Source organism: Megalops cyprinoides, chromosome 10, assembly GCF_013368585.1.
Source record: "Megalops cyprinoides isolate fMegCyp1 chromosome 10, fMegCyp1.pri, whole genome shotgun sequence".
NCBI classification, from domain to species: domain Eukaryota; kingdom Metazoa; phylum Chordata; class Actinopteri; order Elopiformes; family Megalopidae; genus Megalops; species Megalops cyprinoides.
Window position 1 is genome coordinate 12,592,948 of NC_050592.1, and position 20,402 is coordinate 12,613,349.

At 43.5% G+C, this 20,402-nt stretch overlaps 1 protein-coding gene across 3 annotated transcripts in view; it reads right to left on the reverse strand.

The window, feature by feature from the left end:
* The window catches only part of sema6e (sema domain, transmembrane domain (TM), and cytoplasmic domain, (semaphorin) 6E), a 114,051-nt gene that overhangs the window by 30,552 nt on the left and 63,097 nt on the right, over positions 1-20,402 (reverse strand). For all 3 annotated transcript variants that reach the window (XM_036538785.1, XM_036538786.1, XM_036538784.1), the window contains 3 exons: positions 4,638-4,831; positions 1,955-2,069; positions 1,458-1,515 (listed from right to left, as the gene is read on the reverse strand). In XM_036538785.1, the coding sequence (XP_036394678.1) occupies positions 1,458-1,515; positions 1,955-2,069; positions 4,638-4,770 (306 nt within the window). In that variant the 5' untranslated portion in view covers positions 4,771-4,831. The remainder of the gene's footprint in view (positions 1-1,457; positions 1,516-1,954; positions 2,070-4,637; positions 4,832-20,402) is intronic.

Consider the following 20,402-nt stretch of genomic DNA (forward strand, 5'->3'; position numbering starts at 1 on the left):
GCTCTACACAGATACAGGTGCCCAGCTGCGATGAAGAAATCATACGGAGAGAGAACGCAGTAAGAAAAACAAACACCTCGACCAGTTAGTGCATGTGAATGGCTGAACTTTAGGCTGCTGCTACTTCACATGCTGCATTCATAAAGTGCAGCATGAGTGATTGCAAAAGGCAATGACACACACTTTGTTGTGATAGTACTCAGAGTTCCCTCTAATAGGGTCTGGGCCGTAGAGGGGGCCAGCTCTAACGAAGTCCCCTCTCCTTGCCATTATCCCCAGATACATTAGCAGTTGCCGCACATCTCCCAAACTTAGGGTACAGGCGACAGCGAGAAATCCATCAGCTAGTTAACAAGCTTGTGTGGCTGCGCGTCCTGATGTACTGCGGTCAGGCATTAAGAAGTCGAGACCGCGAAGGTGATTTACTGACCCTTCTGCCTGGCCTGCGGGATGAGCGAGCTCATCAGGGGAGCAGGGGATTCTGGGAAATGAGGAGACCACACCTCGGGACAGAGCAGAATGAAGTGATTGTATCTGCTGCAGACAGCTAGAGGCGGGCTTGTGTTTAGCTGTATGTGGTACGCCCAAGCTGGTCCATGGATGGGACTCGTCAGGAGGGCAGAAGGTGTGAGTCTGTTACCTCTGTGCACCTCTCAGAGAGGGAGCACAGCTCCATGCAGCGTATACGGGCCTTGGTGCTCTCTGTAGGCACTTTGCAATTTTTATACATTTTTATACCCTCTGACCTATGCATGTTACAGACCATCATATCAATGCTGCCATCCCACAGCTCTCTGCATGGCCTAATACATTTGAAAATATGATAGAAAATATTCTATTCTTGGTTTGCTTTTATGTTTTGGTATGTTCTACATACTACAATGCACAGAAATTTACCTCCAGTAAGACCAACTATCACGTGCCTGACTGGGGCGGTGGGGAGCTTTTATGAAACAGATTGGTGGACCATCATATCAATGCTGCCATCCCACAGCTCTCTGCATGGCCTAATACATTTGAAAATATGATAGAAAATATTCTATTCTTGGTTTGCTTTTATGTTTTGGTATGTTCTACATACTACAATGCACAGAAATTTACCTCCAGTAAGACCAACTATCACGTGCCTGACTGGGGCAGTGGGGAGCTTTTATGAAACAGATTCATATATAGAATATATAGATTCAGATATACTCTGACATCTCTAAGTGAAGTTATTTTGATCAGGGAATACTCTAAAACAGTGCTTTTGTTGTACTCTGCCTTACTTGTGAACACTTTGGATAAACGCATCTGCCAAATGAATAAATGTAAATGTAAATGTAGAATTATTTGGTATGGCTAATTCTGCTTTAATGAATGGCATTTAAGGGAAAAGTCTCACCTATTGGAACAAAGGAAGAACGCTCAGAGAGATTACTGATTCACATCAATACTTCAGAGTGGTCTGCGCTTACCTGCTGCGGGACGATCTGTTCCACAGAGGCGCTGAGATTGATGGCGAACACGTGATCCCTGTAACACACAGAGGAGAGCAGAAAGCTTTCAGCATCGGTTTCTGTTTCTGAAGACCCCTCTCCTCCAGACATGTAGGCCTGCACAAAGTGCATGTAAAGAGGACCAAAGCCTGCTCTCTCTGCCCTTCTATTAGTTCTTTTGCTTGACACCACAGTGCAGTTTCTGACCATTTTCCTTTCCCAAGGTACTGTACATGTGAAGGTTATTTTCATGTATGTCCTGTACTTGCACTGACTGTAAATTACCTATGGGCAATGAAAGAAGTCCAGCTGGCTGTATTAGTGGATCATGGGAACAATAAAAGGTATGTGAATGGTCTTGGGAAAGCCTGTCTGCTAGGGGAATAAATAATGCGATGTAACAGAAGCTGAAGTGAGGAGCAATCTGCTGGATCAGAGACAAGTGGGTGAACTGGGATAACGACAGCCTGGCTGACCTGGCTGCGATGTAGAGCATGTGGTTGATACGCAGCATCCTCTGGAAGTCCAGGCCCAGCCGCATCGTGTCGTTGTCAGACATAAGTCCCTGGAAGCTGGGGTACAGGTAGGAGTCTGCAGGAGGATTGGAGGACAGGCAAGTACAACCAGTTACATTTCTTCTATTTCAACTGAAGATTATAATTTGACAAAATGATGTCAAATCATAATCTGTCTGAAGGACTGGGGTAAAATTGCAGATTGATTAATCCTGCCAAAGAAATCAGATCCAACATAATCCTCCCCAATATTTTGATGAGTAAAGAACTACCCCAAAACATCCCCCTCCTCAAAGGTACAGAGTACTGAGAGTGCAAGGTAAACCGTACAGTCATCAGACTTGCCCTCTCCAAACTATTCTATGCAATTAATTCATAAAGTCAAGTTGCCATCATGTAGGTCCTAAAAGCAATCCAAATTCCAGTCATGTACTTTATGAAGTTTTCAGACCTATCTACTTGCAAGGCCTTGAGTCATTTTTGAAAGGTTAGGCACAGGGGGCATTTAATAATCTGTACTGTACCCAGTCTTGTTCGCAATGTGCTAGCACATATCTGAAAATGAAAATAAGATCATAAGGATGGGTACAGTTATGTTATTGCTTCACTGAAGTGAGGAGGAAAAAGATAAAAGAAACCTGAAGTTATTTCCCTTGCTATTCATGTGTATTACTTACCGCAGATTAATTATCAGTTAAAACCCTTAAGAAGGCAATTTAGAAACACATTAACAAAAACATGATGACTGTGCTAGAATGAATTTCCAAATTAAACAGATGCTGTGTCTGGGCCCGCATGATTGGAGTTTATGATGATTTCACTGGAGAGAAAGATGTCCAACTACAACCCCCTGTCCAATCATAATACCAGTCCATGACATGGGCATTAACTCAATCCATCTCTATGACACTAAGAGATGAAAAGGCAATGAAAACTTTTGAAAACGAAGCCTTTAGTAATGACATGTCTGGAGACCGACCCACAAGCTTCCAATGTAAAGATGGACACTCTAACCACAAAGCCACTGAACCGGTAATTAAATGAACTACATAACTATACTCTTCCACAGTAGTTTCAGTCCACAGCAGAGTGGGGTCAAATATGAGGCAAATACTGATGAAGGTAAGTGAATTACAGTGTTCAGGAGTTTAAGTATGGTAATTACAGTCCTCATCCTCTTGGACGAAGCCCCTGAGGTTTTCACCTCATCTTAGCTAAACTGTTCCAAACTACAGCGGTCTGTCTCCAGTGCATTTAAAGTCCTGAAAATCAACCAAACTGTGAGTGTGTATTCAAGGAACTGCAGATGGAGCTGAACTGTTCCACATTAGGCACTCTGAAAAACGATCAGTAATTTATCTTGCAGTTCTTATTTAACCCATCCCCTCTAAAAGGTCCATTAGTGCGTGAAACTGAACTCCAGGAAAAGTGTCCAGATGGCCATACCAAGCACACATCAAGGCAGAGTCCCTTACGAATTTACAAATGGATGGTACATCCAACCTTTCTCTGGGCTCCATTTTCGCAAAGAATCACCCCCATTTAAGATTACAATGCAAGAGACATGAAGAGGAATCGAAAAAGAGGCACTGACCCTGCCTGACATTGCTGTGTTTTGTTTTCTTGCTTTTATTCTTTCGGCTGCAGTTTTTCCATGATTCTAGTTTGTTAGTGCGGTGGGGCTGTGTCCCATGACCAGCAAGGTCTGCGCAAACACAGGACACTGCAGTTCATTATGTAAGCTGGGTGGGAGCAACACATTGCGCGCTGAAAGTTTAGCACAAGAGACCAACAAAACAAAAGCAACGCGTCTGGCTAATTGATCAGCTGGGACAGGGACAGTGACCGGCACAACCGTGTCGAGGGAAAGCGCTCCAGGGGTTGCCTTGAGACTAGGCCACATTGCGCTTAGTGCAACTTCCATGACAGTGCTTTTATCTCAAATTACAATCTGTGAGGGAATTTCTCTCCTCTCTCTTTCTCTCTCGGAGCTACGATTAAATGTTTTAAATGGACGGCTCCACTAAGCTTGCACCGCTGTAGGGAAGAACAGTGTCAGCACCCCATCCCGCTGAGACTGTGGCTTAATTACATCTCAGCACTTTCTCTTACTTAAAAGTTTTGGACTGTGATGAACAAACTCTAACCCAGTTCCTCCAATTAATGCAAATTGAAAGATAATTTCCTGTCCAGTGTGAGTGTATCGTTATGCATTATGGACATCTCAGAATTCTGAAGCTGTGTCACTTGGTAGAAATTGGTGACGAATGGTTCTCATTACACCTCCCTATGGGATCCTACTTTTAGTGTGGCTATTTCTACTAATGGCCCTATATTTTACTCAATAGATAAATCCATCCCAGACCAGGTCATTGCTACATTCAGCTCCTTTTTAAGGAGCCCTGAAATTAATCAAGGTGGCTCTGCCCTGATTGCACTGTAAGATCCCATAGATCAAGCACCATGCTTTAATGGGTTCTCCATATGCCACAAGCAAGCTACAGCAATGGTCCATTTTGTCAATGGCAGGCAGTCCATTTCGGTATACAGGGCCTAAACTTTAGTGTGTACGTGTGGCACTTCCTGGTGGCAAACAACATCCATAGATATCAGGGATACTACTGAAATATTACAGTGAACTTACACTGCCTGCCGACGACACTGATTGGCTCCAGGTCCTTGGGGAAGGGCATGGCTGCGATGGATACATGAAGCAGGCAGGAGGCCAGGGTGAGCACCCCTGTCAGAAGGGGCCACAGCCCCGGGGTAGGGCTCATCTCCAGCACGGGTCAACGGCCCTCAGCAGGACACCATGGCGAACGGTTACAGGGGCACTATCTGCAAGAGAAGAGACATGTACAATAAGTGCATTTACCAACATTGGCAAGGCAGAAAACGTTTTTTAAATGCTTTAGTTTGGCGGGGGTGATCAAATATCAGACCTTTCACTTTTCATTATCAGTTCCTAAACTTTTGACTGATTTACAATGAATTAAACTTGGCGCCACTTCGGCTCAAGTGTATCGACATGAAAGCAGTTTGTTTCATGAGCTGACAAACAAAAAGCATGTTATTGTGAGAGGATGCTCGTGCAATGGAATGCAGGAATGGAAAAAGAACTAAGATGACCCAATTCATGCACTCACCAACCCATCTAAGCTGCCCTCACAACCTACCGCTGGGCACTGTGGGTTTAAGACAGTGACACCTTCAACAGTGATTAATTCACCATCAGAAACTTCTATATTTAAAACAAAACTTGGACAGCACACAGAGTTCTCATTAGCATGCTCTGCTTAGTGAGAATGCGGTGAGCAAATGTATTTTAACCTACCCTCTGTGATTGAATCAGCGCTTAGAGAGGGAGGGAAGGGGCGATACTACGAGGCCCACAGCCACAGGGACACCTGGCTCATTTACTCACAGACTGCAGTCTTTCACAGGTGAGTTAACACAATTAATGCCTTTGTCCCTCTGGGAAACCTCACCTCTCTATCTGCTGTGACAACAGGCCAACAGGGAGGTGCAAGCTTCTGATTTAGGCAAAAAAAGATATTCCACCCGGGGGAGGAAAAAAAAGACAAAAGATGTCGTCAAAGGTCAGACCATAACTTCAGGCTGAGTTTACTTTGGAGGAATTATTAATTACTTGCGCAGTGATGACTCGGGTCCAGACTGTCTTGCAATGCTAATTTCAACATCTGCGTCTTTCAGAGGTGAAGGATGAAGGCAGAAGGATGGGCAGGAAGGCAGGGGATTTGTTTAAGTAAAGACCAAAAGAATAGGACTTGTCCTGTAGCCAGGAGGATTACAGAGGGCAGAGTTTCTTCTGCAATTCTATGACCACTCCTGTTGTGCCACATTTATGTGTTGCTATGACAAAACACCAACACAGTTACAGAACAACCAGAACCAAACTCAGAGATATGACCTGCCATAAATATTAATGGCATCTACCCTCATTCTGATTCAAGAGAGATGGCTGCTTTTAGTGACGAGGTCAAACAATAATCACAAACCAATAAATTAGAAAGATTACTATCTGTTCCATTTTGCTTTGTTAATTATAGTCACGTGTGTTGTCAGACTGTGGAATATATTAGGAAGAGATAACTGATGCATGAGATAACACCAGTTTACACAAAGAACATACAAAGTGGGAGAAAACAGCAAACACAGTGAGTTCCAGTTACATGTACACGCAATCCTACTTTCAGTAAACGATTAGCTGAGTGCGTCCCTTCCCGGTTCACACTGGAGTGACATACTCACACACTAAGTGGTCTGAATGCCGAGAAGGCATTCCATAGGCTCACAACAAAAGCCTTCCTGTATTACTCACAGTGACACTGAAAACTGTGCTAGGCCGGGACTGTGGCCTATGACTTAATCTGCGGTAAATGTGCAGATCTCTCTCATGGTTAAATGGGACCAAATGAAAACGCGATAAAACTGATGTCTCAGTTAGTGTCACAAGCTGTAAATGAAGTGCAGCTTTAAGGTAAAGACCATGAGAAAGATGTATGCCGTTTTAATAAGCATGTTGATCTCGCCATCAGATGACTTGAAAGTGCTGAAAAAATGTGGAAATCACCTACTGCTATGTGAGAAACAAGCAGGATCTTAACAATATTTCATCAGTAAGCAAACAATAGCTTATGCAAGAATTTATGCAAGTCCACCAGATGCATTGTATCTCCTGCTGGGTGGCTTTTGTGAGAGTATTTCCACACAGAAGCAAAAAAGGTTGAAAGGCAACTTTTTTTTTCCTGAAGAGTTGTCAGTAAAGCAATCTAAAAAGTTCACAGCTGGGGGAAAGAAAATCTCTGAAAGACTCAGAACCACTCTGGATCTGATCCGCTCCTCTGCGTCTGAGGCCTGGTATTAAACAGTGGTCTTGCGACAGATGCGCTTTCCCGGCCTCTCTGGTGGCGGAGGGCCCTGTTGTAGCTATAAATACACCCACTTGGATCATGGTGGCATCACAATGGGAGAGCATTTGGCAGCCATTACAGGCACTGAAGGAGGCTGGCTCGAGCTGCTCCTGGCAACAACACTCCTGTGGAAGCATTGCTCGGCCAATTAAACAACCTCAATCAAGTGGTTTTAGCCTGGACGTCTCTTTGTAAGGTTTGTGTTAATGAACTTGACCCAGACACCTTGTCTGCCCCCGCTCTCTATCACTGTCGCTTGCAAACTGCCCTGATTGTGGTTCATTTAAAATAGAGGCATCAGTTTTTCCTATCCCCCATCCCAAACAAAATTTACACCTTTCCCGAATGGCAGTGAGATTTGGGTCCAGCCAGTATGCCCACAGCCATTGGCCAGATCCCATTACCACACTTAAAGAACCGTGCCACGCCTCCCTTTCTCACAAACTCCAAAACAACATCACACACAAACTCTCCTCCATTAATCCAAGGCAACTGAGTTTTTTTTAATCAATTGCTGTTCAAAGGCTCTGGAAGCGAAAGACTGATGAGCTGACAGCTGTCGATTGAACATAAGCCTCTGCCGATCCCCCTCTCGCTTTGTACTCATTTAGAGTTTTAGGATTCTGTTCAGCTTGTTTTTAATGAAGCAGACTTGTTAAGCCATCTGGGACACACAGCCACGTTGGGGTCTCTTTGTAGAGCGAAGGATTGTGGGCTGCCAGGGCTGCCCATCGATTAACTGACAGTTGTTTAGATTCACAGACAGTCCTCGTGCTATTATACAGTGAGACATCCCTAGTCTAACTCTGTGAAGGCTTTGCGAATGGGACAGCCTTGATAAAAGAATGATAAGTCTCTATAGTGTATGGATAAGGCCCTGTTATCCTCTTTTTAAAACTCAGTTGTCATTAATGCATCGATTCTCTTGAGCAGCAGAAGCTTTATTGCTAAATCCTGGTTGGCAAGTTGTCAATATTCCATAAAAAACCCTTAATGTCACTTTTATATTCATTTTACCATTTTATGTCTTCATTTTGTTTTAGAAGATGTTTCTGCCAGCTACTCTGCTCCAAGGCTGTTTCACCTGTGTAACATGCAACATCGTCCCATTCATAGGTAAAAAAGTCCAAATACTGTAAAATCAATGCCACTGTGTATTGAAGATGGGTTATTGCTGTGGCCCTGAATGTTGCTGTTTTCTGGAGAATAGTGAACACTTCCAGCCTAGCAGGTTTCTGTACTGGGATCCATCTGTATTACAGCCATATAAATCATATGAGCTCCTCTCTCACCGGTACACACTGCCCTACATAATTAGGCTGTGTGTCCCTGCACTCCTCTGTCATTTCAAACACGATTAGGCACATTAGCCCTTGCTCTCTATGGACCATTACTCTCCCGGGGCCCCGTCAGGGACTATCATGTAGCAGGGGCAATGAGGAGGAACAAGGGCTGGATGATTAGGCGCAGTGCTCAGAGCTCAGATTCAGACGGGTGGGAGAGGGTGACATGGAGCACAGTTTTGACGGCTTGTCCCTCGGTTCAGCTGAAAGGAACTATGTGTTTACATACCTGCTCCTTACGTACTTTGTTTGCTTTCTGACTGACCTAATAACACCACTCGGCCAAATCTGTAATTCTGGTTCAGGGCACTCAAAAGGCAAACGCTGATACTGGCATATAGTTGATTCTGAAGAACAGAGTATAAGATTGAAACCTGTTGTCATGCATAGACCACAACGTGCAGACACATTTGTATAGAGCACTCTCTGTGTTTCAGTTACTAAAATGCTTTTTCCTCCCAAAAACCCATCTCTGATCAGGAGGTTTCTGCGGCTAATAACAATCCAGGGCATTGGAAGGCAGCATGTGATCCTCGCTAAAAGGTGCTGCAATAAATAGGCTGTTTAAGTAGCTGGGGGGAAAACAAAACAAGACCTATATCTTGTGTACGACCCTGGGTACAAGAGCCCCCATTGTTCGCCGAGGCCACATCATCCTTGACCTGCTTGTGGTTGGTTCATCATGCCTGCTGACATCCGAACATGGTCCCATGATGAGGCTCACATGGCCGGAGATTAGGCACGGAAAGCGCTGCAAGGCCGTGCACAATGCGGCCCTCCGCCAGCCTCCCCTGGCAGAGGCTCCGCTTTAAAGCCCGTTCTGCCCATCAGCCAGATCAATTCCCAACAGGCCGCCTCAAAGAGGGGAACTTCTCTAATTAGATTTTCAATAGTTAAGTGTGGTGGCGTCACAGAAGCAAGCAGGAAGTTGAATAAAGAGACAGCGTACCATTACTGGGACAAAGACACTGTGGGAGTCTCGATAACCTTCAGGGGTGATTGTTGGACTCTCGTTAGCTCCAAAACTATGATTATTAGCAGAAAAGTAAATAATGACCAGCACAAAGACTGTCCCTCAGAACCAGTGAACCCACCCCTCAAAGTTCACCATAATATACTGATGTTCTGGGGACTGGGGCACTTTTAGTCCGAGGGCATAAATACCAAATTATAAATCCATCTAGGACTAGTTTAGTAGGCACTAGGATGTTAATGTTGATCCTGATGTCCTGTTCCTTTAAAATAGATTTTCTTTTACTCCACCAGGCAATATATACGATATAGCAACCAGCACATAAACCATCTTGAATGTGTTTGAACCATCTGGATGTTATAAGAACTATGTGTTAGGAGTATCAGAGTTTCACATACTTAAATTTAACTTCTGAAGGGACTCTGAGGCTTAAATAGTCTAAATACATGTTCCTCTCCAGGAAGAGAAAAGGCAGCACTCCAAATTATTAATTAGCAGAGAAGAATAACTTCAACAGCCAATCTCATTTAATTTTACCTTATTATTTGGCCATATTAGACAAAATCATGTGGAGGTGTTTTGGCAAATGTATTCACTGAGTGCGACACAAATTGGGCTGTTAGCCTTTTCAAGGTGAATTCAATCAGTGCTGTTCCAAACAAAGGCTGCTTTTCAATCACCATTCATATGCGCCATTAGAATACAATTACTATACTAAGGGTACAATTCAATCAACAACTGCCAATTAATCATCCTTAAAAAGTGAATGGAAATAGCATGAATTACAACATGTTCTGTCAACAATCTCATTCCGAATCAACACACAAATAGCTTGTCCATGGTGGTATGTTTATTTCAGCCTTTTACCTTGATTCATTGTCTACGTGTTTTACCATCCATGTTTGTGGAACTCTATGAGATGCTATGTGCTGTATTTTGCAGCATATAATCTATACTTAATGTGGGTTAGCAAACTCAAATTCCTATTGATGCAAACTACTGCAGAATAAAACATCAGGTCGGTACAACTCTGCCATCAAAGCATTAACATGACTCAGATTCTGAGTTTGATCTGAGGAAAATCCCTTATCTATCACTTCATTGTGAAAGATTGCTCAGCATGTCAAATCAACCATGAAAGGGCTGTCTCTTCTTTTTTTTGCAGCCGGCACAAAAACAAAACATTCATGCTCTTGACAACTTCATTTTGCAGCTTTTGTAGAGCTAGCGCTGAGAGCGATGGTGTCAATCACATGGAAGTTCACCTATAATCCCCCTGCCTTTCGACACGCCACCACAGACTGGCATGGAGGAAAGATAGAATGATAGCCCTGGCTGACAGTCTGCCTCTGGCCATGCGTGCTATGACCTCATCATGATCAAAATCACTTGACCTGGAACAGTGGTACCAGCACAGTCACCAAGCTCAGACATACTGGTAGGCCTTTTCTTGTACCATGTTTGCATACTACCTTCTGTCCATACATCTTTTTGTTCTCCACAGTGGTACTCCAGCCTTTGGCCACAAGCAGATGTGTGATGCCCTTTCCACCATTTTCACCCAATCTCTCCCTCTTTGTGCTGGGGCTTACATTTAACACTAATGAGCAATGAGCGAGTTTCTAAAGGGCAAAAGCAGGAGGTTCCTATCCAAACAAATGCAGTGAAAATGCTACGGCTGTGAATTTGAGTGTGAATTCGATCTGTGCTCTTATCTCTACCGCAGTGTTTGATCAACTGTCATCCATTACACAATGGGAGCCACCAGGATGCTGTGTTTAGTTTTAAACAGAAGACTACACACCAGACAGATCGAGCAACCACAGTGATGCTGGGGGGGAGACACAACATATAAACATACAAGGATCTGAGACCAACAATCCAAGACCTGACAGCTGCCTGAAGTGGAAAATTATAGCTTCCAAGAGCTAAAATGATACAAAACACATCTCTGCCATGGGAACGTATTAAAAGCACCTGTTAAGAATGTTTGATTGTTCCTATCTATCATTTTCACTGTAACCTGAAAAGCCTCAGAGCCTCCTGTAAAAGAGAAAGTTGGACTGCTTTCAGCACTGGAATATCATCTAGACAGCTAGGAGGAGCCTAATCGATAATGGGAAACACTGAGAGCATTATCCATGCTCTTTATGTCAGAACCTGGGGAAAAAAATAATACCATTAGTATGGGAGTGAGGAGCCACTGTAAAAATGCACACTTTTACTTCTCTTGTGTCAAGGATGCTTAGGAAAGCACCCCTTTTAACTCATCTCCCTCTTCCTCCACATCCCACATGCCTGTCACTGTCACTGTCTACCATTTGAAGGACTGCAATGGTTACCCCCAGCTTGCAAACTTTCACACACTGACACAAACATGGGAAACACACACCGCACACTCACAGAAAACAAACACAAATTGCTAAATACCGGCTCGTCCCAGTTATTGATAATTTGCAATGCTACCAATAAGCACTGCCTAGCACGATATTGACAGAAACTCAAGCCTATCCACTTCCCCAAGGAAGCTGGAGAAGAGTAACCAGATATAAAAACGTCTAGCGTGCAGCCAGCCAGCAGAGAAGCGGTGTGCGTTCGTGTCGAAGTTTGGGCGCCTTCATCTATTTTTACAAGTCTATTTCAGCACTTCAAACCCGCAGCCTCCAGACCTGACTGCTGGAGTCATCCTCCGTGCCGAGGGATGGGGGCACACAGCATGACTCTTCAGACTTCCATTCCCCGAGGACGTTCTAAGTGGGTGGATGTGCGTTTGGGTAACCGAGACAGAGAGAAGCACGGGGGGCAGGTGCGGGTGGGTGGCGAGGCTCTGTATCAAAGTGCAGCGGTGCTCTTCATCAAATCTGCCACACGATTGCTCACAGAGCAACAAATGAAGAGTAATGCATGAGAAGGGGTGGTGAGCCAATCTCAGCCAAGGCTCTAATTAAGAGAGAGTGTCGAGGAGCTCTCCTATGACAGCCACACAGATCAAAATTAAAACACCTGCAGCAGGAGCTCAACATTTTCGTGCATGTTTGTTAAATTGCTCGTTAAAAGGTGTGCCACGTGTATAAATATAAACTACAATTCCTTAGGAATCGAAACTACACTGCTGCTACACTGTTGTGACTAATATGCATTTTATTTGTGCAACATCAAATATAACGTTATTGCAACATAAAGTTCATGAATAATAATAAAAAATAAATTCCCAATGTGTTGAATGTCAAGAGCAGAGTTATATACAGCACTTAGGAAACTCAGGAAAAATGAAATACAAGCATTAAATGAATTGCAGTGTAATTATGGCATCATCCCCACATCTCTCCTGGTCACACGGAGAAAATTTGCTTATGGGTTTCAGATGCCTGGAAGGTTTTAAAAGGCTATACCAGATTACAATTTGGGTGGCGGCAAAGTCCCAAGCACTGGCCAATTTTTGCACAATTAAGCCTTTGTTGGTGAACACTCGGAAGAACAGCAAAATCAAGAACAAATGTCAAGTACTAATTGGAAATCTGTGCTCAAAGACATCAATAAATAAATATTTTTTCCCCCCTCGAACAGCCCAAGGTGAAAATAGGGTATTTAGCTAATTCTCTGGCCAAGGGTATTTAGCTAATTCTCAGAGCCAATGCTCTAGCTCAGGCTGCACCTGCAGTGTTCATTAAAGGGCTAGTGTGAGCCAGGCTACAGCAGGGTGCACAGGCACACTCTCAACACAACTGTCCTGCAGCTCTGTCTGAGCAGCCTGCTCGTCCTGATCTGGCAGGACTGCGTGTAAATATATATGTAATCTACTCAGTTCAGTAATGTGTGGCGCATCCTCTCCTCCTGACAGCTAAACAATGGCAACAGAAGTGTCCCAAGCCCCACGCTTAATAGAATACAATATCGGGGGCCTGTCATTATTTTCCTGGGCTAGCATTCCCCCTGAGGGAGGCGAGTGCAGCCAGATGAAAATGATATCTGCCGCACTCCTGCTGGGAAGATGAAAAACTCTGCGCGGATAGACGGAGAGAGAGAAAAAGAGAAGAAAGGGAGGAGAGAACGAGGCAAACAATAACCGCTGTCAGCGCTCATCCTGCAGAGGATCGCTTATAATCCGCCGCCGCGTCTTTATTAGCGGGGCCCACGGCCTCTCCCGCTCTCTCCGCTGCGCTGATATTCGGGGTTCGGGCGCTCGCAGCCTGTCCTGGTGGTCCCCGGATTCGAAAACAGGCTTAGAGCGGCGGAACGTGCAGGGCTCATCTCCCTCCCCCCCCTACCCATGATTAGATTTCGGTGTCTTTATTGTGTGAGGCTGCTGATCCTCTGTCACGCTTCTGTGATTAGGCCCCGCACAGCGCCGGGACTGCCAAGTCAGAGAGCCGGTGTGGCGGGCCGATCTGCAGCGGAAGCAGAAAACCATGGCCGCCGCCAGAGTTGGAGCGACCAGGAAAATCCGAAAGTCAGCAGCTTTCAGCGGTGCCGGATTTCCCGTGACAGGGTATTTGTCTCATCTCCTCTGAGAGGATGAAGTGTTTCAGCACCCCAGGGAACTTCTGGTTTGATTTTGGCTCCCTCAAGAGAACTTCACAGGTCACATGAACCCCATAAACAGGGATGATGTGGTGACGGCCCTGGACAGCCCTGTTCCTGGCACCAGGCCTCATCAGATGCTGCACTTTCATACTTACCACAGGCCCACCACATCCACCTTTTGGACCAAAACCACCAGTGGCTTAGCAATAAGTAGAGTAATCGTAATGATACAGGCACCTGCACCCAGTCCTTCCAGTCCTGGTGAAATGGAAGGTTGCAGGATTTTGCCTGAGCCATTATTCATATGTAATCCTTACCATACTGAACCAATAACCTCAGCTTTGCAAGGCTTGGAGATGCACAAACCCCATTAACCTGTGACTTTGGAATGGTGCTCGCATGAAACAGAGCAGAAATCTAGTCCCGCGTAACGGTTCTTGTCAAATTCTGAGTGATCTTAAAGCCTGCACTTCTTATGTCCCCTTTGACAGTGACATGGTAATGCGTGCAGTATTTTCTTGCTGTAAGCTACAACAAACACCGCCTGATAAAACAAGCTACTAGACATTGTGACAAGCTATTTACAGGTCCTACATTCATCTTGATGAAGGTGTGTCAATGCAGTACCGAGAACAAAAGATACAAGACAGTATCTGATAGACAATGGTTGGAGGAAAAAAAAGCCAAATGGACCTTTCATTTTCTCCCATGCTGCTTAGTTTCAATCAAACTGCTGCAGCAGAGCAGATCAATCCTGGACCCATGTTTCAAAGCTAATAAGAAAAAAGGTGTGAGTCATGAAGGGGATGACAGCACCATTGTTCCTGCCATCTTTAGCGGGCTCTGGTCACAACAGGCACACTTTTTAAATGAATGATTCTCCAATCTGAGCAGTCAATGCTAATGCACTGAAATATAAATCAATGAAGCTGTGGAGAAAAAAAAAAACGCTGTGAAGGGGATGCTTTCAGTGTAATGCTATCATCATGCCTGCATGCCTCACAGTGCCCACCAAGATTAAGTACTTCATCATGGTGTCTGCTGCTCCGGTAACGCATGTCTCACACACATTGTTGCATTTTTTTACACTCTAAGGTTATTTTCTCCAGTGCTTGCAGTCACCACCCTCTTTCGAAAGAAAAAAAAAAAAAAAAACAATGACGGCATATATGGGTGAGAGTGAGTACAACGCACTGAGGAAGCCGTCACAGCATCAGTCACCCCCCCCCCCCACCCCCACCCCCGCCTGATGACTGCACTGAGTGCGCCCTGCTCTGTTAGTATCACAGTCTGTACTTATTGTTGTGTTGCTTTCCTGTCCTGTATAGCCCATCACTGGTAAGGGCAAAGAATCATAATGAAAAAAGGGCCTGTATCTCTCTCTGCTGAAAAAAAAAAAAAAAAAAAAACCAAACAAGTGTCGGTCCTATCGAACACACTGTCGTTTGAGGTCCTGAGGACACAAAACAGGGCTTCATTATGAAGTTGTGGTTTCGTATAATGATGCTGACATTACAGCCTGAAATTCAGCAAATATGATTCATCACTCCTGCATCAGCTGAACAGGGTTTCCATAGTCCTGCACCTGCAGGCCCACAGTCCGGGGTTTCCCAGGTCACTGCAAATTACTGAGGAGCTGACTTAAAGGGCCCCAGGGCTGTTCTCAGAAAAATCACCAGAAGTTTCACCTTAAAATGGCCTTTTAAACATGTATATTTAATTGGACCATGAAATTCATTATAAGGCTTTTGGACAGGACAAGAATGTGGCTGGATGTATTGAAAATGACATTAAGTTAATGGCTCTTACAAGGCAGACACAGAAATACATGGTTGACAGTTACAAGCCTTGCCTTATGTTTTAACTAGCAGGACAACTGTAGGCATTTTTTAATTGGTTAATTGGTTTAATTGTTGAAATAAATAATTTCAACAAATGAATAAAACCAATAAATGTAAGTGTAAAAACCTTAAAATACTGCTGCCAATGGATGACCACCCCAGTTTACCCAATTCTCTCACTCTGCAGCTCAACAAAGCTCAGCCTGGTTAAGCACTGGTTAAGCAATGAGTAATACCAACAAGAGACTAAGGTCACTGAACCACTAGGTGGCGCTGTCTTGTCCCTCTTGTCTGGATGATAGAGCAGTCAAACTAATGGATATTGTGGATAGCTTTTAACTTGAGGTTCAGATCACAGTGTAGATATTACAGACCCTGTAGCAGGTGTGATAAACTCTCACTTCAGTTAAATCAAAAAAACTGATTAAGGGATTCAATCTTTCTAGGATGTGACTGCACTCAGGTTTCTAATCATTTGTCTTCTCTATTCTCTCAGCTCTCTCTCTCCTCCTCCTTCTGAGAGGGTGCTGTACCCCCACCAAAAATCTCAGATTTAACATGCCATCCTGACTTATATGTATGTACACTGTAAAACAAGGAACTGATTTCGCAGAGGAGAAATTGCTACTTCCTTTCAAAAGAAGGTTGTTGTCTATTGTCTCTTTAATACATATGCTGTGAATGGACACTTGCTCTCAAACTACCCGCAACAGGATAATGTTTACTCATCTCCATATCTGCCTTCAAAGTCTGTAAAATGTATAATGCTACATCTATGTTTACTGGGCAGGCTACGACAGAGTGGCTGTCCTGAACCATTTAAGCCATTTACTTTGAACTGAAATGCTGACATATCTTAACATTTTAAGAAAATTGAATCCTTTCTGCCTGCCTCCTGTCACAAGAATGCCTCTTTGCCTGTTAGCACAAGGCTAGCACATTCTGAAAATGAATATAAATGCAAATTCCACACAGTTAGGGCACAAACCACTTTAGTATACACAAAGGACACCATTTGTATAACTTAGCTATGCATTTGGAGTCTGTATTTACGTATTGAGTTGATCTAGTATGCTTTTAAAAGAATGAGTAACTACAACACAATTTGCAGAGAGAAAAAGAGATGCAGCAATATGGGCCTTTTATGAGGTTCAGTAGCCTGAAGCAGGATCTCACACCACGACAGAATTTCCAATGAGCTTGTGTTCTTAGTTAAATAACTGAAAAGCTTTTCAATCTGGAAACCTACTACTGTAAAGGTAAGGAAAAATATTAGGCCTGTAATCATGTCTTCATCTTAATATTTTCTGGGAGGGCATGGATTGAGTATTCCATTAAATAGGAAAAAACTAGATATAAGAATGATAGTGATATTACTATCAATCAGAATAAAAAAATCCATCCTATTTATTAATTTGGTAAGAGACTAATGCAAATATATCACACCTGGCACACTGGCCTAAAGCGAGACTGATGGACAATAAGAGATAGAGAAACGAGGTGAGTGACTAAGAAAAATGAGAATGTGAGAGTGAGAAAGAAAGGGAGTGAGAGGGGAATGGAATCAAATCGAAAGGCTCTTTGTTGCACCTCACCCCGACATCACACTTAAAGTATACCCACACTAGGATATATGAGGGAAACAGCCCCATCTATAACGGACAGATAGCAGAGCATGCATACTGTTAAGCCTTGGTGGAGATGTCGCTGAGTATGAGTGTGTGATGAATGCACTCTGCTTGCTGGATTTGAAATTCTCATTAGTGTGTGTGCAGGAGGGAACAGGGAGCCATTACTCTTGCGGACACAGGGAGCGGTGTGTACGTGTGCTCAGTGCTGGGGTTACAGACGTATGCAAACAGACAGGATGTAGTGGGAAGAAGGAGTAACCCTGACTCAAAGGTGCTGTCTGACTGGGTCGATGATTTGAATTTTCATCCAATCATATTTCTGACAACGGTGCCGTTCATCTGCCTATTCCTGCACTTACAATACCTTTGCAGTGGTATATCATGGTATATCACAGGCCTTGTGAATTACTTTCCACAGCTATAACACCTACTTATTTTAATGTATCATGGTTATTCTCCCTGTTATATCTCATTTTATTCTCTAGAAACCAGTTTTGTCAACTTGGGTCTGCAAACAAAACAGCAAATTTTGGACAAACAATGTTATCAGCGTTTACGTTCAACTGGAATATAAATGGCACAAACTCCCTTCTGGGTAAAACAGCGTGAAATTGTTTTATTTTTGCTTGCTGTATGATAGCTAGTGGTGCTGTCAGTCCCAGGTGTGTGAGTAATTGTCCAAATGGATAAGCGCAGGTAAAAAAAAAAAAAAAAAAAAAAAAAAACGCGAGACGAAGAGATTTGACTGTGGGGGTTCACCTTCTGGATCAGCCACTGAGGCTGTCAGCGTGCAGGAAGGCTTCTCATCCATGTGAAACCATGCAAGTCAAATACCTTGACTGTGTCTGCTCTCCTGCGTGGCTGCTGCAGCCCTGTTTGGGCATCTGTTACTCTAATCACTCAGGTGGAAAATCGGCCCGGAGTCATTGAGAAAAGAGATATTAAAAACTGTCTGGGCACAGAAATAGAACAGCCTCGTTTACAGAGTCTTGGTGGGAAATAGCCTATGTGATTCAGAAAGGCACAGAGGGCAGGCTGGTATTCTGAAATGGAATGTGCTGTAGAACACTTGAGTTCAGTAATCAAAACTTTCCACTGTATTCAGTTCAAGAGTGCTTTCTAAATTCCTAAACACCAAAAGTGAATATATTTGCGATTTAAGTTAAAAAAACAGAATCAATTATTAAAAAATAAAGACACTATACTGCTGAGCTAAATGCTGAAATATCTGAGAACTTACAGAATCTGTGCAGTTGGTAGCCAGCCAGGGAGAAAATTAGGCTTCACTGATTTAAGGGACATTATATGGAGAGCCAAATGTTTATGAAGACAGTACAGACTTACCGTACAAGTAGATGATGCTACGAGCCTTCAATTCTAAAATGGCTACTGATGTCTTGTACAGATGTGGAATGCCTCAGAAGTAGGATAACTTACAGCACCACCCTATATTATATTTACAGCATCATAAAGAGTGTCAGTCAAAAAGGACCAGATTAATTTGGCAGAGATCTAGGTATGGGAGAAAAAAAAAAACACAATATTATTTCATGTCCTGCCAAGGTGACACAGAATATGTGGGGATATAGACTTCCTGGGTTCTTTTTTTATCAATGGCATTCTAAAAGCTGAGTGGGAAGGCTGATGGCCAAGCCCCTTTTATCCTCATCTTAAAGGCGGTCTACATCACATTTCTATGAAATGAATTCATCTAGTAAAATCCTGGCGCAGACAAAAGAGCAAGCTACAGCAACTTGGCATCCACTGCATCCCACTACATCTAAAATAAGCCAAAACAGGAATCAACCCCATTTGCTGAAATCCCTTTTTAATCTTGTTGTTATGCAGAAATTATCTGTGTGCATCAAATCTTCACAACCATATGACAACGGTATTGCTAATGACACTGTAAAGCGGAGTCAGTCTTCTCATTGATAGAACACATTTGCACTTGCCTTCATATGGCGCTAATTGATCAGGAGTGTAAAATCTCAACTAGACAAAAACCCAAAGTGCAAGACCAACAGGTATTAGATCTCATTCAAAGCTTTCCCACACTCGCGCATGCACATGTGCATGTACATACATGTGCACACACACCTGCCAGGGCAACGATTCTCTCAAATATTAGCAAATGCTCACTGCAGCGATTATTTGAAACTTTGATCGTGTGGAACCTACAAATGACTGGAAAAAACTCTCAGACAGATGCTGCGTTAATTGGAAATATAAATATGGTAATCTAAAAATCTGGTAATTAACCAGTGCATTTGCACTGTATATATGGACATACATAATAACGCACTCATGCACACCGAGTAACATATTGCATACAACCACTTATCACCAGCAGGCTTCCCCACTGCCATTCTAACTCTGAGTCCAGACTCAGGCACTGGAGGAAAGTTAGTTAGGCTGCATGGCATTAATGACTCTAGCAACCTGCCAAGACCAGTGGAAGGTGAGCAACACAAATAAAGTCACAGTGAAAAGGTGCAGCTTTTAAGGTAATGTTATGTTGATTTACCCTACCAACAAGAACATAGTGGATTTCTATGATACCCCAAGCCAAAATTAGCTATGGTTCAGACCATTTGCGAGCTGTTGAGGGGCAGGGTGTGAGGACAGCCCAGGGGCTGCAGATGTGGTGGTGTATGAGGGTTTGTGCTTGGTGTGTAACAGGTGTGTCAGAATGACACCCACTGAAAAGAGATGTGAGCAGATGTGAGCAGACAAACAGGGGAAGGGTATTCATGTTTGGATGATGAGAGTAAATAGCCAAAAGCAGTACCAACGGCATAAAATGTCTCCTTGGAGGGAAAAGAAAGGGCCTGATAGGCAAAATTTCATCTCTTGTCTTGGATATTTACAGTACAATTGGTTTTTCCATCAAACATGCACGAGAGGTGAAAATATCAAAAACCTAAATCATGATTAATACTGCCATCAGAGAGATGGGACTATCACTTTAAATGAAACTGCCCCAAAGGTTGTCAAAGTTTGATGAAATTGCATCAACAGTAAAATGACTGTCTTTCAGCATTTGGGGTATGTACACCTGCCCTGAAAATAATAGATATGTCCATCTCTTCAGGACCCATACTGTGGCTCTTCCTAGGTGACCAGCACCACATCACCTTGGGAGGTAGAGTGGCATCTTGTA